Raw genomic sequence first — 27,870 nt, forward strand, 5'->3', positions numbered from 1 at the left:
GTGTCGCAACTCGAAGCGTGTTAATCAAGAATTCCATGAGTAGAATTGCATTAATCCCAAACATAAGGTTAAAAGGAGTGGTTCCTATGGAAGTTTTAAATGCTACGCTGTAAGCCCATAATGCTGAGTGTAGCTTCTGGTCCCAATCAGTTCTTGAGTCACTCACTATTTTGGTGAACAGCGTACATAAGATTTTATTGGTACTTTCGGCTTGTCCGTTAGCTTGGGGCTGATAGAGTGTTGATTTGTGATGGATCACCACAAATTTGTCAAGTAAGCTTTCAATGATGTTGTTTACAAAGTGTGTTCCTCTATCACTCACAATTTCAATGGGTAGATCGTATCTGGTAAAGATATGTTCGAAAAGGAACTGAGTTGTAGTCCATGCATCGTTTTTATGTGTTGCTTTTGCTTCCACCCATTTGGTCAAATAATATGTGGCTACTATGATGTATTGTGTGTGCGTCCTGTATGCAAGATGTATGATGGGGCCTATAAAATCTATGTCCCACTTGGCAAAGGCTCGTACTCTCATCATTGGCCGTAATGGCATTTCGTCTCTTCGTAGAGGTGCTTTTGTGTGTTGATATTCATCACAGCTTTTGACATATGCCTCCGCATCTTTGAACAACATTGGCCACCATATTCCTACATGAAGTACTAGCCTTGAAGTTTTATCAGCAAAAAAATGTCCCCCTGGCTCACCCGAGTGTGCTTGTTCTAGGATAGAGAAATATTCGCTTTCATTAGCACACAATCATAATTTATCGCCCTTTCCCCGCCTGTACATTTGGTTTGCAATCAGCAAATAGTGATTTCTTCTTCCTCTACAGTTCTCATTTGTGCCTTACTACATCCCTATGGGAAGGTCTTGGTTTTTAAGTACTCGATTATGTAAGTACTCCATTTGGGCGCTTGTATTACTCGAAATAGGGTGGCATGTTCCACTGGCGATTGCTTTTTACAGGTTTCACATGATTTTATGTAATTATGGACACTGTTTTTCATGTTTTGCCAGTAGACCCCAAGTCTCCTTAGACATAGGTGTGTTTGTGTATTTCCATCGTGAAACCCCATGTGTTGTATATGAGTCAGTTTGAAGTAGTATTTGTTCTCGTCTGGTTGTACACATAGTCTCAAAGTCTCGTCCTTACCTTTCTTGTAAAGTTGCCCAGGTAAAAGCTGGAGATTTCTCGTTCGATGTATGATTGATGGTTGTCTTTCTACTTGTAATGATCTTATTGTGAGTAGAGGGATGACCTCTTCACTCCACCTTGGAACCATTTCAATGTTAAACAAGTATGAATTTGGAAGATCATCGTCAACACCTTCAGGTGCTTCCCCATGGAACAGTCTCAAAAGATGATATGCTCGCTTGTGCGTAGTCCCCTTTTTCACGACTATGGTGAAATCAAACTCAAGCAATATGAGAAACCAGCGAACAATCCTTCCAGTGTTGCAAGGTTTGTTTACCAGATATAATAGTGCTTGGTGATCTACGAAGAAAACAAACTTGTTCGCAAGAAGGTAATGTCTAAATTTTTTTGACAACATATATCATCCCTAGCCTTCTCTCTCCGTAGTGGTATAATTTTTCTCTATATTGTTTAGCTGCCTAGCTACTAGAGTAGCAAATGGGAAAATCCATTTTCTTTTCTCCTTGCTGGGCCAATATGCACCCTATGGCATAGACTGATGCATCTACATGAACATGGAAGATATTGTTCCAATCGGGGGCTTGCAAAATTGGAGCATAAATTAATCCCTACTTCAATTTGTGAAAATCCTTCTTTCTTTTGTACATTCAAACTTAGCAATGAGGGCATACAAAGGCTTAGCTATTACAGCATACATGTATATGAAGCACCTATAGTACCCATAATAACCCATAAATACCTGCACTTCCTTCATTTTTGTTGGTTTCGGCAGTGCAGCAATTATTTGTATCTTATCTTGATCAGTGGAAATCCCGTTTTTGGACACAATGTGGCCCAAGATTTTACCTTGTCTTACCATGAAGACACATTTTTCAGGGTTTAAGTAAATACGATAAGTTCTGCATTTTTTGAAGACTTTCTCTAGGTGTGTTATGCGCTCACTTCTCAATTGGAAATGCACACAATGATCATCCATATTTATCTCCAAAAATTGTCTAAGATATTCCTTGAATGCATGACTCATTAGTCTTTGAAAAGTGGCAGGGACATTGGTCAGCATTACCCTATATGCAGATATGCCCCATGCCCCACTCTCTTGCAAAAGCTATCTTATGTTGATCCTCTAGTTTTATGGTCAACTTGTTGTAGCCCGAGAACCCATCTAAAAAACTATAAGCGTCCTTCCCTGCAACTCTTTCAATAACATGGTCTGTTATTGGTAGTGGATAGTTGTCCTTGATGGTGGCAGCATTTACCTGTTTAAGGTTCACCCAGACCAACAATTTCCCATTATTTTTGGGTAACACTACAGTTGGGGACACCAAATTTGTGTGTTCAATCTCATAGATAAACTCTGCATCCTTTAGTTTGTCTATCTCCTCCTTAAATTTTTTCTGGCAAAAGTCTCATTGTAAGTAGAAGGACGTTGTCTGCACGGTCTAGCATCAATTTTAAGGGGTATCGTGTGTTGATAGATCTTCGTATTGAGGCGGTCTGGGGCGGGCAACAAGAAGAGCGGCCTCTAAACACCCTTCGAGGCTCCCGTGCTGCTCAATTGGGGCTAGGGCAAGCACAATCAGAGACAACAACAACCCACAGTCAGAAACCAAACAAGAAAAGGGGCACCACCTAGTTGTAGATGCGAACTAGGACGCACGTGATATCTCCTTGTACTCAAACGCACAAAGAGAGGGGAATGCAAGATAGCCACACACACCAAACACAAACATTCACCACGCCAGAGAGAGGTAAAGAGCACAAATCAACTTGAGCAACTCAGTCTTAGCCTTAAAGACTAGATGCACACAAAGCTTGAGGAGAAATAGAGAGACAACACAAAACTTGACCTTGTTGCCAATACACAAATTGTCTTAGGGTCACGGGAGCCCTCTCACCGAACACCCTCTTACAATTGACCTTTTAGGCAAACAATTCAACAAGCCCTCAAACCACCAAGCATGAAATGGCACAACAAACTTCAAGGACAATATACCTTCAACCACCTGATGAGCCAACTTATCAAATCAATTTGGAGAGAAGAGTCATAGTTGCAACATGCAATTGCACCCAAAACTATAAATTTTATTTATGCACAAGAGTAGGCTACAAGTGTGGTGAAGAGTATGGCATACACTCCACTCCTCTAGATGGCATAACTAACTTCAAGCTTCTCCATGCACCTATGTGTAATGATGGAATAGAGCACTCACGATACACACACTCTACACAACTAGGCTTGAAGAGTGGTGTGTTATGTGTTGAGAATGGTGTGGTGTAGTGTGATCGTGTAATGATTTACAAGGGAGAGAAGGGCTCTATTTATAAGTTTTAGAAGCCCCGATTTGGATTAGGCCTAATCAAGTTTATTTGAAGGAATAAAAGATTATGCATATATATATATATTTATATTTAATGAGGGTGGGTCTCTCTTGTCCTTTGAGTCACATGGATGTGGGCTCAAGGGAAGAGAATTATTGAGGATGAAGGGAGAGAGGATTGAGTGAATAATTTGGGAGTGCCTACTCTAGTAGAGGGTGCATTTTACAATAAGGTTAGTGGTTAGTAATTATCACTAAAAAACATTTACAAAATCATTCACCGAATGGTGAGATATATGATGAGAAAAGTTAGAGAAGGGATAAGCTTGTAAAGCAAGGTTGAGGCTTGGAGAAGTTGACATTCACCTCTTTACAGCACCCGTAGAAGAAGCGGTCAGCATGGCGAAGTAACGCGTGTCGATGAAGCTATGTTATCTTCAAACCTTGGAAAATTCATGATAAAGCCTTCATTTGCAGAATTTAACCTTGGATTTTTGCTTATTTTTTTGAAGTTCTTTACGAAGCTGAAGAGAGTATGGTAATATGGATATATATGTAGAGAGAAAGGGGGACACCTAGGGTGTAGAAATGGAGGATGAAGGCTATGGAGGTGTGAGAGAAGTGGCAATGGTGAAGAGGGTGAATTAGGACATGGGAGTTGCAGGTTTGGGAGTGGGAAGGAGAGGGAGGAGTGTGTGTGAAAGAGGAAAATGATAAAGTGGAAGAGGGAGTGTGGCTGCATAGCATGGGCAAACTGGGGTCCACCAATAAAATCATAGCTCACAGCTCGTAGCTCAAAAAAATATGAAAAAAATTGAGGTGAAATTTCAGCTCACGAGCTACAACTTTTGTTTGTATCACCTTCTCAAATTCGGGGAGCATGTGATCTTTAAAAATTCAGCAAAACTGACTGTTTTTTCCACTGCACAAGGTCCTTGTGAGGTCCTTCTTTGGATGATTCTTTTGAATACCTCCAAGAGTGAGCTCCCCATGGTGCATGCATGCATTCCATATATCCTTGACCTTATTTGGTAGGTCTATAATTGAAGATATTGTTGAGATCATGATATAAATGAATAGTACAACTAAGAAAATCAAATATTGAGGGGTCTAAAAAATATGTACATGTCAAATATAAATAATATAGGTGGAAAAAATATAAAGGGGTCAAATTAAATCTCTCTCATTATAAGTCTACCATAAAAAGATGAATATTTTTGGTGTTCTAATTTATGAGAGTAAAAGAGAATAGATGTAGGAAGGAAAAATCACAATAGTGAAAAAATATACACATAAATAAAACTAGTTTTTTTGGATTTTTGTTGGGATGGAGTTACACCAAAAATAAGAGAATCTTGTATGAAATTCTTTTTATATGGAATAAAGAGTATGCAAAATGGTAAGAAAAAATATGGTAATGGTGAGTCAATGTACATAGCATAAATAACACACACCTAGGTAGAAATATTTAAATAAATACCAAAATAATTATGAAAAATCCTTTTATTTAGGCCCTATATACAATGAAATATTTACACACAAATGGGCCATAATATACTTATATTTTGTATTTTTTTATTTTTTTTGGCTCAACTAGCCCAATGACTAGCTAATTAAGGGTTTTTAAGAAAATATAGGGAAAGTCCCCTAACTCACACACGCCTATGTACAGTGAAATGGTAGGCATAGCCACAGTGTTTGAGTGATTTGATAGGGTGAGGTAGCTTACTATGGCAATTATGGATCTGGGCCAGCACCAAATCCGACGCGAGTAGCACCAAACTGGAGCGCCTTGGCGTGCTGGGCATTTTTGTCTTCTTCATCGACGTCATCCGACAACGTCCCTGGCCTGCGCGTGCATTTTTTTTCTTGCGCTGTTTCCTCCTCGTTGCCATCTTTTTCTTTGTTGCACACCTCATATAATTAGGGTGCCCATTATCTTAAGTGGGCGGGCGGCCATTATGGCTTATGAGAGTTTTATGCCCTTGTAGGGCACCACATTTGGCATACATATCGGCAAAGGCGACCGACCTTCGTAAGGGCATCACATTTGGCATACATACCAGCAAAGGCGGCCGACCTTCGTAAGGGCATCACATTTTGCATACATACCGATTAAAGCATTGCCAAGCACATTCATTGGGCGGCTTTGCCTTGGGTTGACACCCCATTAAGCATACATATTGGCTAAGCATTTCCAGGCACCGTATTGCCAAGCACAACAACTGGTTTTTAATGACAATATCATCATAAATTTTATTGCTCATTTTAGTGTTGCAGACCTTGCTGCAAGCCATTAAGATGCAAAAACCCTCGATTTCGTATCTACTTAAGCCATAGCTGTGTTGGAAATTTCCTCCATTAAATAATTCTTGTTAGGCTCAACATATCAACCAAACCATTGCTGTATGACGTCCCAAAACTTGGTCAATGTCAAAAATTCCCAGATAGCACTTCAACCGAGACAACCAGGGCAGTTCGAACCCGGCCCCCGGTGATACTTAAATTGGCCATATCTTGCCAACTGAAACCCCGATTGACGAACTGAAAAGCATGCTCCTGAAAGTGAGCACTTCGGACTCATGCACTCATATCACTTTTTACCTTTTATCAGCAGGTGCTCAATCCGGTACAGATCTGCTACTGACTCAACTTAAAACTGTCATAACTTCTTACCCGTAGCTCCGATCGACGAGCCGTAAAGATAGGCATGTAGAGCTTTTTGAGTACTTCAACTTGGATTAATAAAATCCCAGCTATGCTCACTTCAAGAATACTCACTGTTTAGCATTACCAAGACATCTTCTGATCCTTAGAGCCGCATCTGGCACACTTTCAGCTTAAAAACTTGCTTGTTAGCAAGCCCTTATAACTGCTGATTAATCCTGTAAGCTTCAAATAAACCTGATTGGATTTCCTTTACTCATTTTCTTGTCATAGGAACGGAGCGGCATGACAACGCTTAAATGCTTTCATCCATTTTGCTCTTTAGAGACTAACAAGGCCATGTAAGAGCCAATAATTTTGGGCTAGAGTGCCCCAAATACATTTTTGCATTATGTAATTATCGACCTATAAATAGGGTTATCTTTGGCACATGTTGTCACACGGGATACAACATGGTCTAGGAACTCAAGGAGTTCGGTTTAGCCAATGTGGAGCAAGGTTAATGAGGGTCCCTCTCATTGATGTCACTGAGTGTTTACAGATACCTCCGCACCCAAGTACATCTCATACTTGAAGGATGTTCTTTTTTCAGACATCCTAATTTGAGACATATTCCACATGTGGAAAATATGAATCCCTGGGACTCACACTGGCAACCGTTATTTCAATTATATGTCGCGACAAAGTTCCCAAGGGCTGGTCAAATTTGTTTATTATACCATTTTGAGCACATCATATCAATAACAATTTCAGTGGCAAAAAATTATCAAACACCTAGTCAGACCAGTTAAGGTAAAACTAGGTGTTTTTAACAACTTTAACGGATGGTTTTTATACATGTAGCACAACCCTGTTTTGTTAATGAACATGTTTCATTGGTACCTAGGTGTGATCGATTTTCACATTCCATTACGGTCCACATTGGTATCTAGGTGTGATCAATTTTCACATTTCATTGGTACCTCGGAGGAGACATGGATGGATATGCAGGTTTGGATCTATTTTTGCTAAATGCATGCACGCTAGGTGTTATGGGCCCTAGTGTTTATCAAAATCGATTTGGAGTGGCATGCATATTCATCACATTAGTTGCTTGTAAAGCTTTTTGCACTCTATGTGCAATATCTCTACGAGATTAATTTCGAATCTTTCCATCACCAATAGAGGTCATGGCTCAGTTTGATGCTTGTGGATCTTTCAAGCTAACCAATATGGTTATTTATAGCATTGTTGATTCCCAAACAATGTTGTATGTTGAATGCTGTAAGGTAGTTGTGATCCCTGTTTACTAGTCATTTTGGAAGACTTGTCTGTAAACGATGGGAAAAGATACCTCAGTTTTGTCATTTATCCAAAGAAGATAGGCAGATTACAAGTGTAATCTTGTGCTAAAGGATATGCGAAGCACATATGTTAGCACCAAGCAATCCAATTATAAAAGCATGTCTCACTCTAGTTGGAGTTTGCTTACCATAAGGTAAAGCATATTTGCGACTAGGTTTAGTCTCTTCATGTTTAAGTCAGGTTCTCAACCTTGCATACTAGTTATGGTGGGGATGTTTATTGATGCAATAAGATAACAAGTCAAGGACTTAAGCTTTGCCGATGAGTTACGTCAACATATTACTTTCATGGAAAGTGAGAAGATGTATTCTTTGCGACACCTCCTCGTTGCAATAACTCATTTAGTATACTCAAGTGAGTTCTAAATAGAGTTTATATGCTATGTTATTAGATATGGGCCGGTTACACAAAACGGTTGCAAAAAGGGATAACAATGTGAAAAATCAAGATGTTTTATTATTGATTTCATTGAACCTCCTGTTGAACCGTGTTCCGATCAAACGAACAACTGGATCCATGAAGAATGCCATTGTGAAAAACATTAGTGCTCTTATGAAGAGACAACCACTTTTGTTTTCGAGGAAAAGAATACTTCTCCAATTGGGGAGTAATGTCAGGCCTAGGGTAAGACCGGGCAGGCCAAGGGCTAGGACGAACATGCAGTACAAGGGGTCCCTATTATTAGCTAGGCAGGGCCTATATAGGGGGCGCGATTGGGTGGAAAGTGGCATGCTCCAATCCCCAATCCTTATACTCTTCCAATGTAGTCACCTATGCTTGCACCTTGAAGACCTGTGGCTTTACTCGAAACATTGATATGGTTGAGAGTATTTACAATGAGGTTGCTACTCAATAGCTGTTCGAAAAAATGTCGTTCTTGGCGGTGCTTTGATCGACATGCACAACAAATGTAGAGCCTGCACAAAAGAAAAAAAGGTTCTAGATGGGCATCATCTCTGAGATGTCATCTCTTCGACCGTGTTGATTGCAGGATCTTCGAAACATAGCTGAGACAAGGGAGCTCTGTGTTATCTTCATTGGATGCAAAGTGAGAGTTTCTCACCATACAAAGTTTTTGGGAGTCCTCTTATAGGAGGATATGTGGGCTCAAGAAGCTCTAAATTGTTGCAACACCACGACATCTCCCCGACTACAATCACCATACGCCATTCTGACAATATTGTGGTCCACTTGTATGTCAAGACGAGGTCTCTTGGAATGGTCGATTTGAGAAAAAGCTTAAACAAATCATGAGTTGGTTAAAACTATAAGTATGAGTAGAGATGCATGTCACCATGAGATTGTTAGTCAACGGCTCCTTGAGTAAAGAGGTTATGTTCGTCATGCTTTAATTGACTTACATACATTGAACGAGAGATCTTATGGAATGCATTGGTTGTATGCATATACTAATGGGCAGAGGCTGCCTTGAAGCTCAATGAAAAAGATTCAACTGACAACCTTGCATCGATTACGACAATCAACAATTGAGCATCAAGTTAGAAAGGTACATAACAATCTTTCAATTCTTCACTCAATACAAACAACATAGTGAAACGAACACACTGAAATTTGCACATTGTTATGGGGATGATGGTACGTTCCCTCGTATCATAAAATTAGTAAACAGGTTTTGAACGAAGGACACAACCGCTCTTTTCTTTTGCATTTAGCTTAACTTGAATTCAACCACATTCTTATACATATGCAAACATAAGAGAGAGATTGGGTCAGAGAAATTATACTATCAAGAAACAACGTGCTCTTCAATTTAACTAATATGGTTTCACTTCAATTCAGTACAAATACAAATAATAGAGCACTCTAAAAAGTGGATGTAAAAACAAAACATTCTACATTACGATGACTTGGTCACATATGTTTGCAATCTGTCACACTGCATTGATTTATAGATTCACTCTTGATAAACGCAAGATAAAAAAGATTTGAGTTGTTTCCAATGAATTTAGAGAGAGGATTGTCCCCAAAAGCAAAAAAAACATATTATAGTAATTTAAAGCAATTGCGTGTGAGTAGGCAAGACGTCACACTCCTTGGTGAGCTGCTACACTTTACAAATGCAGCTTACGAAGCACTCTAGTTTATTTCCCGCGCAAACCCTTCTCTGTTGATCGGAGAATTGGTAGCATGGACTTCCGAGTAGCTTCGAATAAGCGTCTCACCTCAGGCGGCGCCGAGGCGCATTCCCGCTTGTCGTTCTATCTCACAGCTCCAAGCCTCGAAGTATCTCTTGAGGAGTTTGAGCAGTTTGCCTTGGATCGGCTCAGAGGTAAAGGCATCTTCTTCCTTAGAATGCATGCGTGCTCACACACACACACACACACACACACACACACACACACACACACACACACACAGAGAGAGAGAGAGAGAGAGAGAGAGAGAGAGGGAGAGAGAGTTGCGCTACCTGTGCAGTTCTGAAAGGTTTAGAAGAAGCTCTGTCACGAGGTAGGCGTGGAGAAGAGCTCGAGGCCCTGGTACCTCACTGAATGGAGCCAAAATTTTAAATTTTCTATTATTGTACATTGATCATTCAGTTCTAATGCTATCAAGATCTACTAGGTGACGAGTCTATGGAGAAAGTACATGCGGACTTCAGGAAGCTCTGAAACAAGCAAGGATACTATATCGCATTTTGTGCTCAGACTGGTATATTGCCGCAGGTGCTCATGCTATGATTGCTTTATATAAAAAAGACTCATGGCTTTATAACTACAATGCTCCTGAGTTTTTTATAATATGATAATGGAATCAACCCCAAGCCGTGAGCGTATTTCTGAAAAAACATGGATCAATTTTTCTTGCAGTGATGAACTGCGGAAATGGTTTTTGGCCATGGAATCCAGCCTATTTCGACATCGGTTTCAGAGCGAGTCATTCGAAGACCAGGTTGGCTCTTTTCACTGGAGTAGATCTCGAGATAAAGTGGCATTTCTGTGCATCCTAACTAGTTTATTGGAAGCTGCAGAAAAGGTTTATGGAAGATAACAAGATTCCCTATAGAGCTATTGGCACATCAGAATTTGAGGTATGGTAGTATTTGTTGTGGGTTTGTTTTCTTCTGTCATTCCGTTACCAAAACAGAAATCCACTGTTTGAAATACACTTTGTACAACCTGCACTGAACTCTGTGAAGGAAGGTTTGAAACCTTGCCTTGTCAACGTTTGCTTGCTTGCAAGGGTGAATATTCATGAAGGCACAGAATTGTGTGGCATGTGACCATTCTATCTTCAAGCCTTTGGTTAGAGTCTTTTTGCTTTGCAACAATTTGCATCGCACATAGAAGAGGAATGAAAAGGCTCATGCGTGAAAGTGTCATACTGCTACTTTTGATTTTGCATTGGCTTTGTGGAGTTATCTTCCGGATTTTTCATGGGCCACAGTGGCCTCTCAGAAACATTAATATACTCTCTCTTATTTGTCCTGCAGGCCAGCTTCAGCCTGTGTAGGATGTTATATAGCTTTCTCCAAATAATACCCAGTTAGTGATAGAGAATGAATAAGAGACTGTGTTCCTGAGCCTTGATTATGCTTTCCCAGGGATTGATTCCATGCTATATGTTGGATCAGAGTTTGGAGGGAGGATTATTGTTCTCTATTTATTGCCACATTGTTTTGCACCTTCTACCTCTGTGACATGGATGATAAGATTATAGAGTGGGAGGTATCATGTTAGTTGGGTCTTTGAATTCAAGGAGAACTTCTTAGCGGAGTGACCATGCAAAATTCAAATCTCACCATTGAGATAGTGTTTTAGGATTCAAGTACATGCATAAAGTAAGGTGATCCCTAGCTGGCCATTGTCACAAAGTTTTACAAGAAACTGACATTGACATGGTGCTAGCACATTGAATTATGTACATGCCTTGCTTTCTCTTACCCCATAAATCCGAGAGCTCTCCATCTCATTGGGACTTATTGGGGTTATTGTAAATTTTAAGAAGATAGATGCTGTCCACAAAGTTACTTGGAACGGGAATGGGGGGCTCCGGAATGGTACCGGAACGTATAGGCGGGGACCGGAACGGGAACGCCGGAACGGTCCACCAAAAAACGCTGAAATTAGCCTCAAAACAGGCTATAAGTTAGGAAACAACTATAAGCCAAGCTTCTAACACCTAGTTTGACAATTAGAATCATTTTCAAGCATGTTTCAAGTTTCAACATGTCGCTTGTCCGCGTTAGTGGTTGCGGACGTAAATTCAATTTATCGGGGTTGTAGACACCTCACAACATACTAAGCGCATCACAAATAACATTATCTAGGAAGTGCAAAGATTGAAGAGCTCAATAGACAAAAAGACGGAGTAAAAATTTATGACTATAAGGCTAGCCAAGGCGCTACAAAAAGGTAAGCCCTGAGAATTGAAAGAAAAGATAAGAGTCGAGGCTCAAGAGTCAAGGCCACTAGGGACTCAAGAGCTCAATACATAGATGCCAAAATGCCATAATGGAAACATGTCAAGGGCCAAGGCTCAAGGACGAGTTTGAGAAGAGCCAGCCTGCCAATCTGTAGTGGTGTCGTGGAGATCATGGATGTCATCCCAATCCTCATCCCCAACAGGCTCGTCCACATCATCCACTTCATGTAAAACTTCTGTAGATCCATCCTTCCCAAGTATCTCTGCCTCTGTCTCCATCTCCCACTGTAGAAAGTGATCTGATACTTTGGTTGCCGACTTGCAAAGCATAAACAAGTTTGCACTCACAAACACAAGATCATTTGCTTCACTTGCTCCCCCACTATGTGAAGGAGATGTGCTCGAACCTTGCTTGTCCCGGATTTGCGTTGGAAGCTACATACTTTGTACGTCCATGATCTTGCACCGTCTTCTTTGCCCAAGACTTCGGAGTGCACCTCATCCCACCATGAAGGCTCATCCTTCTTTCCTCTCTTACCAACCGAGGGACCTTCATGTGATGCGGAAGTTTGTGCCATATTGATGGCGAGAGGCATGGAGAGATGGAGCTTGAAAGTTGAGAGGGATGCGATGAAGGAAATTGGAATGGAGCTTGTGAGAGGGATGAAGCTTCAAGCTTGAGAGCTTGTGGCTTCAAGCTCGAGAGAGAGGGTGAGAGTGGCTTGAAGTTTCAAGCTTGAATGTTGAGAGAGGGTGTGAGAGTGAGACTCGAGAGTGGCTTCAAGCTTCAAGCTTCAAGCTTGAGAGGGAGGGTGAGACTCGAGAGCATGGCTTCAAGTAGCAATGCGGGAGAGTGAGGGCTATGAAATTGTGAGGGGTGTGGATTAACTTTTATAGGAGAAAAGAGTGAAGACTCCCTCTCCCCCCCCCCCCACACACACACACACACACCCCTCTAGTGTGAACCACCCCAAAGCCCAAATGAAATGGACTCTACCAAAACTGCCGCCACTTTTAAAAATTCAAAAACTACTGTTGCATTTCAAAACACGAAAACTGTTGCCATGTTCTGCTCGGCCATTCCATCCCGTTTCGCCTGGCTAAAACGCCGTTCCGGTGTTACATTCTGGAACCGGAACGTTGTTCCGTTCCTGTCGGTGTTTCCCCGGTTGTAGATGCTCGGAACGTCATTATGGCACGTATACCCTCCGTTCCGTCCGTTCCCTGTTTACTGTGGTTGTCTATACTTCGGAGATTTTAGATTGGATGAGGACATATGGGAGTTCTCTAGGGATGGGGATGTCATCCTCCTAGGGGATTGGTTCCTTTTACTTAGCCTTCCATTCCTTTAGTGAGAGAGTGCAAATGGTCACAAACAAATTGGTGAACATTGTGAATGAAGGTGCATGAGACTTAGAGATGGAGAGAGAAGAATATGACACCAGAATGTTGCCAAACCCTCCTCCGAAGGCTCCACTCTCTATGGTGAGAGCGGTCTACTTATGACTGCACAAATCTCTACAATGCTTGGACTTGCCGACGATGAGGATGACGATGAGACGGACTGAAATGTGAAACTGCTAAGGGCTGAAATTTGCAAATCTTTATCTGTTGAATTCTGACTCTTATGTTTGTGACGATGTCTATGACGACGGTACGACGACGACGCGCTGAAAACGCAGATGCTGAAATCTGCGTTTTTCGGGTTGAAACTGCAAACTTCGATGGATCTAATCGTGCGGCGAGGATCTGCTGCAAGAAGGTGAGATCTGTGAGGTTCGGGGGTTCTACTACGATGTTTGACTGTTGAAAACTAAAAATGTTGGTGCAAAGGCCGACTTTGTCGCGATGAATCTGCAAAACGTTGTGAGTCCTGCTGGTCCAAAAAGGCTAGGCTGATTTGCTGTACTGTTGTCGTCAGGGCTGATCTGCAATGCAAAATGCTGAAGTATCTGCAATGCTAAAAAACGCTAGGTCCTGGTTGTTGCAAAACGCTAGGGTTCATCTGTTGGGGGTCTTGTTGAGAAGGTGCCTGTTGAGCAAGTGCTCCTGCTGCCTCTTCTGCCCATAAGTGCTTGCGCTAGGTTTCTATATATATAAACTTATGGAATTTGCCCTACTCAATTTCCAACAAGTCACTTAAAAATAATAAGTGAAAAATTGTCAAAAGTAGGGAAAATAGGTTTAATGCATTGGAAAATCCCCCTAACGGATTCTGATGGTAATGGCAAATGCTGATGATCATGCTGTGTGCAACCAAAGGATATGCATCTACTTTAAATGTTTGGACATGCACGGTCTGCGAACACACTCACAAAAGTGCCAGATCACTTCCTATTCTAGGTTGACTTGATTGAACTGAACCCTTGTCATGTTGTAGCTTGTCCACATGCACATAGGGCTAGATGTGTCACGTGACATCCCCTCCTTTTCAAAGTGAGGTATTGGTACCGAACTATATGGCGTCGAGGGAGATCACCAATAACATCCGGAATCCTAAAAAGGACTCTTCACCAACCCACTCTGATGTGTGGATCGTGCGATACTTGAACTTCATAAAGGTCTGCAATGCTTGCTTCTTTGGGCCGCGTCGAAAGTGACACAAAGTCTTCTGTAGCTCCTTCAATGCTTCAACTTCGTCTAGAGTCATGCTTCTTCCTTCTTCTAGAATCTCAGAGGTTGAAAATTCCTGAAACCACTTCCAACACAAAAACATGAACATACCCATTCCATGTAAATAGATGAACATATAGACGAAGTGCAAAACCGTTCATCAAATATATGCAAACAATAAGATCGAGCCTTTTCTTGTTGATTTAAATCAATCAAATGTGGCAATTCACAACGCAAATGCCCATGCTTGATGCTTAATCCTTCTTGTGCTCTTTTTGATATTATGTCATGTCAAGGAAGAGACATGGAATGTGACTTCCTTGAATGCATACTTTTCAGCTTTTCATGAGAAATCCGCATATATCCGTGCTCATTCATGAGTGAATCATGCTCAACGTACAATATGGCATGCCTATGAAAAGGGATCACATAAAGACGCTGATTAAAATACAAGAAACGATCACGAATGAAACACTCGTACAATGCGTGCTGACTAATCATTCGAACACATAGTACTTCTTGTGAGGTTTCTTTGGACCTTGACTCGAGAGCTAAGACCGGTTCTTCGTGTTTGAGCGAATCTTTCTGTGGGGGTTGACTCGAGAGCCAAGATTGGTTCTCCGGGATTGATCAACTCTGCAATGAGGTTAGCTTCACTAGAGAAAGTATCAACTAACACATCATCCTTGTGAACAATCAGATCATCTTTATGCAAATCATCATACTTGTGAGAAATCACATCTTGATCATCATGCAAATCATAATGCTTGTGAGAAATCACATCTTGATCATGCAAATCATCATGCTTGTCATTGTCATTCAAATCATCATGCTCATCATTATCAGGCAATTCATCATGCTTATCATCATGCAAATCTTGTGTTTCATGCTTTGGAGAAGAAGAGACTGAGAGTCTCCTTTTCCCGAATCTCTTGCATCTGTGCTTGCACTTGAGAAAAGAGTTGCAACAACTCTTACATGTGTCGCGCTTGCTCATGCTCATGCTCTATGGTTGCCTTTCTTTCTGCTTCTCTTTCTGCTTTTCTTTCTGCGTGTCTGCGATCCATTTTCGCTTTTCTTTCTTTGTATTCACGATCAAATTCTGCCATTCTTTTTGCTTGTCTTGCTTCGTGTTTTACTTCCTTTCCATAAACATCTGGTCCAAAGCCTCCATAGGAGTGAGTGCAATCCTTGATGTAGATGGGGAAAGAGGAGGGTCAGAAAAACCTCCTGGTGGGGAAAATTCTTCTTCGTCTCTATCATGCTCATCACCTCCAAGCGAAGTATCCATTTTGCTTTGAGTGATGACCATCCACTGAAGTCTTGACTTGAGTTCTTGGGAGTCTTGAGTTCTTGGGTTCTTGGGGGTCTTGAGTTCTTGAGGTTCTTCTTTCGCTTGCAATCTGTGTTAGAGAAGGATCTTCTCTTCACTCGAGTTCTGCTCTTTGCCGCGGGCGCACCCCTTGGCGGCCTTGCTCTCACACCAAGGTTGCTTTTTCTCACCTCACGTCGATTGGCCGGCCGCTAAGTGCATGGTCCGCTCTCAATGAGTGAAAAGAGGCACAAGGGGAGGCTGGACAAGCCCTTCTTTCTTGGGTTTCTTATCACTTCTCAAGAACATGATTAAGAATCGACATGCCCAAGTGGACTTGGGTTACGTGCGACCGCAACAAGCAATTTTTTTTTGTGGTTCTTGTGGTTCTTTCCTTGAGTGATACAGAACACTGCCAAAGCTCTGATACCAATGTAAGGTGCAACGGAATGAATCTTGAACTTTGCTCAAGATGAGTGCTCTGAATTGTGCTCAAGGTTCCTTTTACTTACGGAAGGGAGAGCCTTCCGTTCCTTTAGCGAGAGAGTGCAAATGATCACAAACAAAGTGGTGAACATTGTGAATGAAGGTGCATGAGACTGCGAGATGGAGAGAGAAGAATACGACACCAGAATGTTCTCAAACCCTCCTCCGAAGGCCACACTCTCTATGGCGAGCGCGGTCTACTTATGATTGCACAAATCTCTACAATGCTTGGACTTGCCGACGTTGATGACGATGAGGACGACGACGAGACGGATTGAAATCTGAAACTGCTAAGGGTTGAAATTTGCAAATCTTTATTTGCTGAATTTTGACTCTATGTCTGTGGCGATGTCGATGACGACGACGCACTGAAAATGCAGATGCTGAAATCTTTGTTTTTCGGGTCAAAACTGCAAACTTCGATGGATCTGACCGTGCGGCAAGGATCTGTTGCGGGAAGGTGAGATCTGCGAGGTTCGGGGGTTCTACTGCGATGTCTGATTGCTGAAAACTGAAAACGCTGGTGCTTTGTTGCGATGAATCTGCAAAATGCTGTGAGTCTTGCTGGTCCAAAAACGCTAGGCTGATTTGCTTCACTGTTGTCGTCGGGATTGATCTGCAATGCAAACCGCTGAAGTATCTGCAATGCTGAAAAATGCTAGGCTTAGTTTGTCATGCAAAAAACGCTAGGTTCTATTTGTTGCAAAACGCTAGGGTTCATCCGTTGGGGGTCTTGTTGAGAAGGTGCCTGTTGAGCAAGTGCTCCTGCTGCCTCTTCTGCCCATAAGTGCTAGCGCTAGGTTTCTATATATATAAACTTATGGAATTTGCCCTACTCAGTTTCCAACAAAAGTCACTTAAAAATAATAAGTAAAAAATGTCGAAAATAGGAAAAATAGGTTTAATGCACTTGAAAATTCCCTTGATGGATTCTGATGGATTTTGATGGTAATGTTGATGATCACGGTGTGTGCAACTGTCACAAAGTGATGACGTGGCGGACAGTAGAAACCCTAATTTCTGCCAGAAACCCTAAAAAAACCTACAAACCTTGATTTTTGTCACAAACCCTATTTTCCGGAAATCGCGGAGGTCAACAATTTTTTTTTTTTGGGATATTTTTGAGCAACGCAAATCTCAGCTTTTGGCCAAAAAAGCATAATTGCTTTTTATTGCTCTGAGAGAGAGAGAGAGAGAGAGAGAGAGAGAGAGAGAGAGAGAGAGAGAGAGAGAGAGAGAGAGAGAGAGAGAGAGAGAGAGAGAGAGAGAGAGAGAGAGAGAGAGAGAATTTGCTTTTGCTTTCAGAAACTCTCTGTGAGAGAGGGAAAAGAGCTTTTGCTTTTAGGGCTTTTGATTTTGAAGCTTTTGGGGCTCTGCTTTTGGGCATCCCTTGTAACCTTTAGATAAGTGGTGAGGGCTTCACTTCTCAGAGTATCTGGACGCAGAGTCTGAGAGTGAAACCCTAGCGACTCTCTTGTACTTTGATCTGATTAATATAGAAAGAAATACCGAAACGGGTGTCAGTCTTTGGGGCCAATATCTCTAGGCACAGAACTCCGTCGGGCCAGTGTACATCTATTGTGATCTATGACTTGTTTTGAAGTGGTTATTTGGTGCTGTCGTGGTTGATTCTTGACTTCGAGTGTCCAAGTCTGTTACAGTGGTATAAGAGCACGGCCGATTTGTCTTCTACGGGAAATCCGATCCCCAATTTTTTTTTCGCGGCACCTATGGCTTCACGCAAGGATCAATCGACTCCCTCTGCATCTGGAGATGCGGGTTGGGATCACAACGAAGATTCAGACAGAGAGTATGGCCCGCCTCGGCCTACTCAGGTGGAGCAAAGAGAGATGAAGCGTCGTCAATTGATCGGCGATGCAACAAAGATGATGCTCAGCTTTGCGAAGGATCTGAAATTGGCAAAATATATGAGCGAGACTTCTTTTCAGGAAGTGCATGCACAGTGGCAGAAAACCACTACACCTACCCCGAAATCTGCTTTCAAGAAACCTTCTGATCCCAAACAATATTCAGAGAAGGAATTAGAAGAGGTGGTTGATGCACGGATTGCTCAGCTTTTTGACGCGCAAAAGAAAGCCAAAAAGCACGGCAAAAAGCAGAAGAAAAGCACCGACTTCCCGAGATATTTGGGTTGTCAGTCGACTTTTGACAAGGCAAAGAAACAGAAGAAGCGTGTTCGATTTGAAGGAGTACCCAGTTCTTCTTCTTCTTCTTCTTCTTCTGACAGTTCTTCTAGCTCTTCAGATTCGAGCGAAGAAGACACGAAAGATAAAAAGCGAAGCAAGAAACAAAGCTTCGGAAAGGGCAAGAAAAAGGCAAAGAAGGCTAAATCTTGCCCAGAGACTGATAGTTCTACTGAGGACTTGTCTACAGACAGCTCAGATTACGATGACGGAAAGTTTTATGCGAACAAGAAAATTTTTTACAAAGCCTACCAGTATGACTTTCTCGAAGATAAAAGCAAGAAAGTCCGAGAGTTTAAGTAAGGTGGCCACTCGATCAAGTTTGATACTTTTTCAGGATACTCAGATGCTTCGAAGGCTTTGTCTTTTATATAGTAGTTTGACATTGCTTTCGCGGGAGAACGCTATTCATAGTGAGAGACGGAAGTGAAAAATAGATCCGGTGGCCTCTACACCAAGACTATACACAATGGTCTCATCATGGGGGATACACAATAGGAGCACCACCTAGCAAGATATGCGGCTAGGACGCATACATATACACAATGAAGCATGCCATGGAAAACAATTTCAAAATCCACGTCCAAATGTGGAATGGGGTGGTCGGAGAATAAGGTGACAGGAGTGGTGAATGAGTGAGAATGGGCTTGCTACTCGTGCATGTTAGTAAGGAAGATAATGAGGTAGGGGAAACTTGCGAGTATGCTCACTTATCATACAAGAGGTGGCGAATCCGCACACCTCAAGATGCAAGTAGCAAGATGATAGGATTATGAGAGGGAGAGAGAGAGTGTGTGTATGGTGGTGAATCCGCACACCTTTACATAAGCAGAAAAAAAAAGTAAGGAACAAGCATATACCATACTCACAATGAGATGTATCCAAAGCGACACAAAGTATGGCACCAAGATGGAGTGTGTTGATTGCTTGCAAAAGATGAATACAATAGGTAGCGTATGGCAAGAAAATGAGAAGGGGACAAGATCGTAGGAGGCATAATGGAGAGATGGGAGTTGATGGCGAGGAATATCATGAGTGTGTCCACCCTTCTTCTTCTTCTTGAAATTGTGCCTTCAACCCTTAATTACAAGTGGTGTGGAGGTGTGGTGCTCATCTTTTTGTGCATGGTGATGGTGATGATGATGGTGTTGTGATTATGTGATTAGGGTTCATGCTACAAGCATGTAGCACAAGAGTGTGTATGGATAGGGGTGTGTGTGTGTATGTTCTCTCCCTCTCAAAGTGAGCTCTCATGGCCTCCTTATATAGGGAAGGAGAGGAGGATTTAGCAATATTTCTATTTGAGGTGAGTGTCCCACTTTGGTGACTAGGAAAATGGGGTGCATGTGATTGTGGCTCCCATCTTGTCTCCTCATTATTTAAAATACCAGAGTCAATAGAGAGAGAAGAAGAGAGAATGTGGGTAGGATGTAGAGGATAGGAGATATTTACAATAGTTTAGCTTTGGCTAGACATAAGCTTATTAGAGAGAGAAGAGAAAGGTAAGAAATTTACAAGAGAGATTGTCAAAGGTGGATAGTTGTTGATGAGGATGGATCCTCCAAAAATGGTGATAGAATCACTCGAGACTTGCCAAGACCTCATTAAAAGAGCCTTGTCTCTTGTAATCATGCTTAAAGACTTATAGAACCATAGTCATTCTAGAGGGAAGAAAATTGGGGATTGCCTGTGTCACCATTACACGAGAAAACTGGGGTCCACTACAAAAATCATATCTCCGTGTTCATAACTCCGAATATTTTGAAAAAAATTGAGCTAAAAGTTGAGATCACGAGCTACATCTTTCATGATGAACGCTCCTTCAGATTCGGGGTTCTTCTCTACTTAAAAAATTCAGTCAAATAATGTATTATTTGTGGCTGGAAAGGTCTTTTGGTGGTCCCCTTTGAGTGGACTTCTCTCTTGCCTTCAAGTGTAAGCTCTTTCATGTGTATGAAAACATGACCTAGAGTTTTGAAAAGATTGACAATCATCTAAATGGAGGTATTATTGAAATTTGAAAGTGGGGTTGAGGTTTGAAAATGAAAACTAGTGAATAAAATATTCGGTAAGGTGGAATAATATATATACATGAAAAATATATTAGAAAATACTAAACTATATAATGTAATTTATATATATTTAATATTTAAGGTTAAAAGAGATATCAACAAAGAAAGCTTACTTATTTATGCTACATCGTGATTGATTAGCATAAGTCTTATTTATTTAATAAAGGCTAAAACTTTTGTGAAAAAAGGAAGAAAAATCAAAAGTAACTTATATAATAGAAAATATTTTGGTAAAAGAGCAAAGATATATGGGGGGTTCCCATGCATGGAAAAACTTGCCTCATTAGCCCTCCCCGGAAGGCTAGAGGTATTCATGCCTCTAGCGTTGTACTTGATTCTTCTTCAATTGAGGTGGAGGAGTCTTTCTCCTCGGGGATTTTCATCATAGGTGCTTGATCAAACCTCAAAAAGTACTGCTTGAATCTCCATCCATTGATACGTGTTTTGTGGAGCCTACCATCTGCATCCATCAATCGATAACTGCCATTGGAGTAGCGTTTTCTAATGACAAATGGCCTCTCTCATTTGGGTGAAAACTTTTTATCCTTCCTAGTGTCAAACCTGTTATTATACGGTAGGACCAACATACCTTTCTTGAGACCTTTTGCCCTAAGTCCCTTGTTGAAGGTAAGTCGACGTTGCTCTGTCTGTGCTGCATAATAGTTGATAGCATCTTCTTTGTCTAGTTGAAGCCTCTCTAGATCAAGAATGTGGTTGTGGAGATGAGTATTAGGACGTTCCACCTGCCCAGCTAGCACCCTGAGACTAGCCAATTGTACTTCAATGGGTAAAATGGCTTCCTTATCAAACACCAAGTGATATGGTGTGAACCCAAGGGATGTGCGAAATGAAGTGCGATAAGCCCAAAGTGTAGCCATAAGATGCTTGTCTCAATCACTTTTGTGATTGTTTACATGTTTAGTGATGATCTTGCAGATCATACCATTTATCTTTTCCACCAAACCATTGCATTGTGGGTAGTAGGCAGTTGAGTGTCGTCGTGAGATACCTAACTTCTCCATTAGCTCTCCTACAAGGTCTCCTCTAAAACCTGGTCCTCTGTCAGAAATTATTTCAAGAGGAGTACCAAAACGGCAACAAATGTTTTCAAATACGAACTTAGCCACTTCCTTAGCTGTAATCCGGGTGGTGGCAACTGCTTCAGCCCACCTGGTCATGTAGTCCACACCCATGATGATATAAAATTTACCTGATTGGCTCCTTGGCAAAGGCCCAATAGTATCAATTCCCCATTTCTCAAATGGTCCATATGAGATTATAGGAGTCTGTGGCTCATATGTGAGCCTCTTATCCCTTGCCTTTTGACATTCCTTGCATGTTTTACAACAATGATGCACATCCTTATGTAGACTAGGCCATACAAACCCGGCTTGTAGAATCTTTCTACTAGTGATGTCAAGTGCAAAGTGTCCTCCGCAAACACCATCATGGCAACTTGAAAAGATTTCAGTGATCTCTCTAAAGAGAGGTACACGCCTAAGAATTTGATCCTTACCCTTGCAGTAGAGGCCATCATTGATAAGGCGGTATTTTGTTGCCTTGCGCACAAGCCATTGCTTTTGGCCCTTAGTAAGATCCTTAGGACACTCTCCTGTGTCCAAGAAACTCATGATGTCAGGCATAGCATCGCTACCTTGGAAGAGAGGCAGCTTCAACTTGATAGCACCCACCACTGAAACATCTTGCAACTTCTCTCTAGCTAGAGCATCTGCTTCTTGATTTTCTGCTCGAGGGACATGATGTAATTGTATAACTTGAAATTTCCCTAAAAGTTCCTTGACTTTGTGCAAATGGCCTAGCAAGCTATGATTTTTACAAGCCCAAGTTCCTTGTATTTGTTTTATTAAAAGCATGGCATAACCAAATACATTTAACCGTTGAATGCCCTGTGTCACACACCACTCTAACCCAAGAGTTAAGGCTGCATATTCTGTCTCATTGTTAGAGTGAGAATCCAAGAGATTCCCAATGGAGAAAACCTTATCCCCTTGCTCGTTGAAGATGACAATGCTTGCTCCAGCTTTGTCCTCTTTTCTCTTGTAGGCTCCATCAAAGAAAAGAGAGTGAGCCTCCTCTACCTTAGGGACTTCCAGCACAGGTGTAATATCTTGATCATTTGGCTTTATCTTTAGCTTCTTTTCATAGTGGCGATGAGTGAGAATACCTCTTAGATTGGCCCTTGTGGAGTTCTCCACTTGCATTGTGCAGTCAAACTCTTGTAGCATTGTGAGCCATTTGGAAATCCTAGAAGAAACATCCATGTGCTGCATTACCTAAGGAAATACTTCTTCCATTGTTAAGATTATGAATGGTCTAGACAATAAATAAGAGCGAAATTTAGTGGTAGTAAACATTAATGCAAGCACCATGTGCTCCACTGCCGTGTATCCCTTTTCTGATGGAGTCATCATTCGACTAGAAAAGTAGATAGGACGCATGAAAGAAGTTTGAGGATCCTTTTGCATCAATACAGCCCCCCCGAGTGTGTCATTGCCCACACTAGGGTTTACATAAAATGGCTCGTCCCACTTTGGAGGTGCTATGGTGGGAAGTGAAGCTAGAATTTGTTTTACCTCATTGAATTGTTGTTCATTTTCTTCACTCCAAGTGAAGATCTCTTGATGGGTAACTTGTTGTAAAGGGAGAACCACTTGGGAGAGCAAGTGAATGAACCTACTCAAATACCTCACCTTTTGAAGAAAAGAGATCAACTGCTTTGTTGTGGTGGGAGAGGTCAAAGCCACCAAGGCTTGAACCTTGCTTGGGTCAGCTTCAATGCCATTGGCCGAGATCACATGGCCAAGAAGAGTAACCTTGCTTTCACCAATGTGGCATTTCTCCACATTGAGTTGGCCCCCCAAAGCTTGTAGCCTAGCTAGACCTTCATAAACTTTCTCCAAATGAAGAGAGCGAGAGCTATAGATACAAAAGTCATCAATAAAAACACGGATTGATTTTCCAAAGAATGGCTGAAAAACAAATGTCACATATCGTTGAAAAGTGGCTGGAGCATTAGTGAGACCAAAAGGCATAACTCTGTAAGCAAAACATCCCCATGGTGTGATGAAGGTTGTCTTCTTTTGATCTTCTTCAGCGATGCTAATTTGGAAGTAGCCTGAGTAGCCATCACATACCGTGTAGCGCTCATGTCCTGCTACCTCATTGAGTATTTCGTCTTGAAAAGGAAGAGGAAAATGGTCCCTCTTTGTGGCTACATTAAGACGCTTGTAATCAACACAAACCCTCCACTTACCATTCTTCTTTGGTGTGACTACCACTGGAGAAACCCATTCTGAATCTTCAACAGGATAGATAAAACCGGCTTCTAGCAATTTCCTCACCTCTTTGAGCAGGGCGTCTTGTTGAATACTCCTAGCCGCCTGAGCTTCTGCACTACAGGTTTACTTCCCTCCTTGAGCTTAATGTGATGTTGAACTACTGTGATGCCAGCGATTTTATCATATTCATCAATGAACAATGTGGTAAAATTACTTAGCATCAAAATATAATCTTCATGCTCCTTTCCACACAACTCACTAGAGAGCATTTGATGTAGCTTACGTGCTTCTACCAGAGGTTGTATACCTAGTGTCTCCCCTTGGTTTGATGATGAGAAATCAGGTTGCTTCATCTTCTTAGGGTCCTTGAGAATGATCCCCATCACCTCAATGCTACTGTCACTTTCTTCACTCACTGTTGACTCCTCCTCTGAAGTGGTTGAAGAGTAACCACTAGAAAACTCATCCATAGAGGTTTCTAGATCCATGTCGCATTGCCGACCTGTCTTCATGTCGTAAAGTATTGGCCTCCCTTTTGCATCCTTCATCTGGATTATGCCGGTGTCCCAGTCCTGCTTAGCTCTCATAGCCATAAGCCAAGGCCTCCCTAGAATGATAGGATAGCCCTCCCCTTTGTGTGGCATGACAAAGATGTCCACATCTACCTCGAGTTGAATGCCTTTATCCTAACTGCATTTATAACACCAACACATTGAACTTTTACATTATTTGCCATTTTGGCTCGGCATGGTGCCGGCCGACTCACCTCTAAACCCAAACGGTGCATCATTTTTTCACTCATGACGCATATTTGTGCGCCACCATCGATGTAGATATTGGAGATGTGTTGCCCTTTGATGTAAGCATCCATCACTGGTAATATGTCATCTAGATTCCTCCCAGAGATAGCCCCAGCTATCTTTGGCTTTGGTCGTCTCGTGCTAACCATCTTTGTCCATTGTCTCCTCACCGTAGGTGCTAGGTGGAGTAATTGGGGTCAGGTGATTTTTAGGCCCTGCACAGAAACATCTTGAACCAAATCATATGGTTTAGAACATTCACCCAAAGAGAAATCTACAATGTCAATTTTACGTCGTGACTTGGACGGCTTTTTGCTAGATTCTCTTTTAGTCTTCATCTTTTCTTCCTTTTGGGAAGATTCACCATGCCTAGCACGTTTTACCCCTATGGCATCTACTCCTTTAAACTTGGTCTTATCTTTTGCTACTCCCTTGATATCCTCCTCCACTTTCTCCTTTCCTTTACCTTCAAGACTGATAACGCTTATTGTTTGATTGCCAACTAGTGGTGGGGGTAAGGGTGGAATGAGAGGTTGTGGTGGTGGTGGTGGTTGTGGTTGAATGGGTGGTGGTAGGATTTGCATGGGTGGTGCTTGTTGTGGTGCCCTCGGTGGTGGTGGTCTTGCTCTCGGTGGTGAAACCTGGTTTTGCCTGGCTCCTCTGTTGAAATTCTGTCTCCTTGGGTGTGGACAATAGTACATGCCATGACCATCCTTCCCATAATTGTAGCAGTGGTATTATTGGTTTTGCCTTCGTTGTCCTCTTCCTTGCTCTTGGTTGCGATTGTGTGCATGTCCTTGTTGTATCAAATGGACTGAGAGATTCTCAAGTTGATTGGTGATTCGGTTGAGCAGGTCTTGCTGATCTTCAATTGGTTCTTGTGGTTGAATCCTCTTGGCGGCTGTTGTAGGTGGTGCTAGAGGTGGTCGGGTCCTAACGGCTTCCTCTTCATCGATATTCCTGGCTTGTAGGCGCAACTTCTTGTCTTTAAGACGGGCCACTTCAACTGCTAGCTCATACGTAGCAAGAAACCTTCCCTTCACCTTCTCTTTAAGAGTTGGCCATAACCCAGCCACAAACCGATCTTGTTTTAGGAAATCAGGTGCCCTCTCATCCTCTCTTAGCGATGCAACCCATCGCCCCCATAAATCTATAAACTTTGACTCATGTGATGCAGTATTCCAGCATACTGTCCTGCTTCAACTCTGTCAACAATTGCTATAGCTTCTCTGATGTTGTGCCCTCTCCAAAACGCTTGACAAAGGCTGCTCTTAATAAGTACCACCGTTCCTTGGTTTCTTGTGCCAAGGCATTGTACCATGATCTTGCCTCCACCTTCATTAGAAGTGGGAAGATGTGCAAGCGCGAAGCATCATCATCTCTCGCATAGATGACACATGCTATTTCCAAGCTGTCTAGAAAGTCTGCAGCATCCTCACCCACCTTACCAGTAAATGTTGGAAATGCTACACTTGCCATTGTGAGAGTGAGAAAATTAACTCGACTTAGATTTTTATTTTATAGAGATTCAATACATTGGTGCTCGGAGGATGGAAAACATACTATACAAGGATGAAAATAACTACATCAAAAGACACTTCATGATTAATCATAGGGAGGATAAAGGGTAGAGAAGAGGTGTTTATCTCTTGTAGTCGTTCTCTACCAAACATGGTTGTAATGATCTGCTGATAAAACATCTTGCGGTCCAAGATTACTTTGATTGATTGAATTTGTTGTGGTGCATAAGTTTGGTTCCTTGCGAAAGGTTGATGTGTTGGGTCCATCACATGATAATTCGGAAAGGCTCTCTCCTTCGTGGTGGAAGGTTATAGTCGGAGGTGTAGAGCTCTTGGTAGTTGAGGTCAAATTTATAGTACCACAGGACAAGGTTGTCTTCGTCTTCTAGCTCTAGGACTGCCCCTCTAGCAAGCTCTTGGAAAAGCTTGAACTCTCTCTCTTTGAGCAACTTCACTTTCCTGCAAGATGGAGTGCCATCTAGTGTATACACAGGTGTGATGAGGTAGGTGGTGAGTCTTACCACTTGTATTAATCCAAGTTGGATAGATACATAGCAAGCTGTAAAATCGTCATCATAGCCTTGATTCACAAGCAACACCCCTTGAAGGTGGAGGGTCTTGTCTTTCCGCCAAGCAAAATCTGTGTCAAAGACCTTGTCGATGACAAGCTCCGCCACTTCACTCGGTAGACGACGTAGAATCCATGCTGCTGTTTCTAGTTCCTGGCTCATGAGATGAGAGTGAAGTATAGAAAGACTTTGGAGGATTTACCCTTTTGTTTTGGAGACAGGGTGATTGTCGGCGCTGGAAAACCCTTGAATCTTTTGGTGCAAGGGAGAGGGAGGGACCACGCGTTCGTAGTAGCTTCCTCAAGTTGTGAAGGCTTGTTGTGGATGTAGGTGGAATAGGTGGCAAAGATGGGGACGTAGATGTAGAGAAGCCTGGTGCTACTTGAAAGCCTACCGTTGTGAGAACGCATGTGCGGATGTCGAGGGAGAAAATGATGGCCTTTTCTTCACTTTGGGTTGCACTCATGTCGAAGGTGCGGTTTTTGGCTACAATGTGAGCATGAGGCAGCTTGTGCCTTGCTTTTACGCTTGCGGAGATGATGAGAAATGTAAACAATCTGAGTAGGAAAAGAGGATCTTACCACTTCTTCTATGCTAACAATACAACACCCTGGCAAGAGTGTCTTGATGACTTGTGTCAAACCTGCTTGAAGCTTCTCTTCTTCAGTGGTCCAATTAGAGAATTCAAGAAGCCACTCGTCCATGAAGAGAAGTAAACATGTCAGCCTTGTAAACTGAAGGTTTCAAGAGCCCTCCTCAGTGGGGGTACCAAATGAGAGGCGAAAGTGAAAAATAGACCCGGTGGCCTCTACACCAAGACTATGCACAATGGCTTCATCATGGGGGATACACAATAGGGGCACCACCTAGCAAGATATGCGGCTAGGACGCATACATATACACAATGAAGAATGCCATGGAAAAAAATTTCAAGATCCACGTCCAAATGTGGAATGGGGTGGTCGGAGAATAAGGTGACAGGAGTGGTGAATGAGTGAGAATGGGCTTGCTACTCGTGCATGCTAGTAAGAAAGATAATGAGGTAGGGGAAACTTGCGAGTATGCTCACTTATCATACAAGAGGTGGCGAATCCGCACACCTCAAGATGGAAGTAGCAAGATGATA

General features: G+C 42.0%; 1 protein-coding gene across 1 annotated transcript in view; it reads left to right on the forward strand.

The window, feature by feature from the left end:
- Nucleotides 1-9,540: 9,540 nt before the first annotated feature.
- EMB2813 (DNA primase, large subunit family) overlaps nucleotides 9,541-27,870 on the forward strand; it is a 69,249-nt gene continuing 50,919 nt past the window's right edge. Inside the window, exons 1-5 of the mRNA XM_086500352.1 lie at nucleotides 9,541-9,776; nucleotides 9,923-9,984; nucleotides 10,070-10,170; nucleotides 10,315-10,396; nucleotides 10,476-10,535. Coding sequence (XP_086356478.1) covers nucleotides 9,635-9,776; nucleotides 9,923-9,984; nucleotides 10,070-10,170; nucleotides 10,315-10,396; nucleotides 10,476-10,535 — 447 coding nt within the window. The 5' untranslated portion in view covers nucleotides 9,541-9,634. The remainder of the gene's footprint in view (nucleotides 9,777-9,922; nucleotides 9,985-10,069; nucleotides 10,171-10,314; nucleotides 10,397-10,475; nucleotides 10,536-27,870) is intronic.

The sequence above is a fragment of the Adiantum capillus-veneris genome, chromosome 25, assembly GCF_014529385.1.
Source record: "Adiantum capillus-veneris isolate H3 chromosome 25, ASM1452938v2, whole genome shotgun sequence".
NCBI classification, from domain to species: domain Eukaryota; kingdom Viridiplantae; phylum Streptophyta; class Polypodiopsida; order Polypodiales; family Pteridaceae; genus Adiantum; species Adiantum capillus-veneris.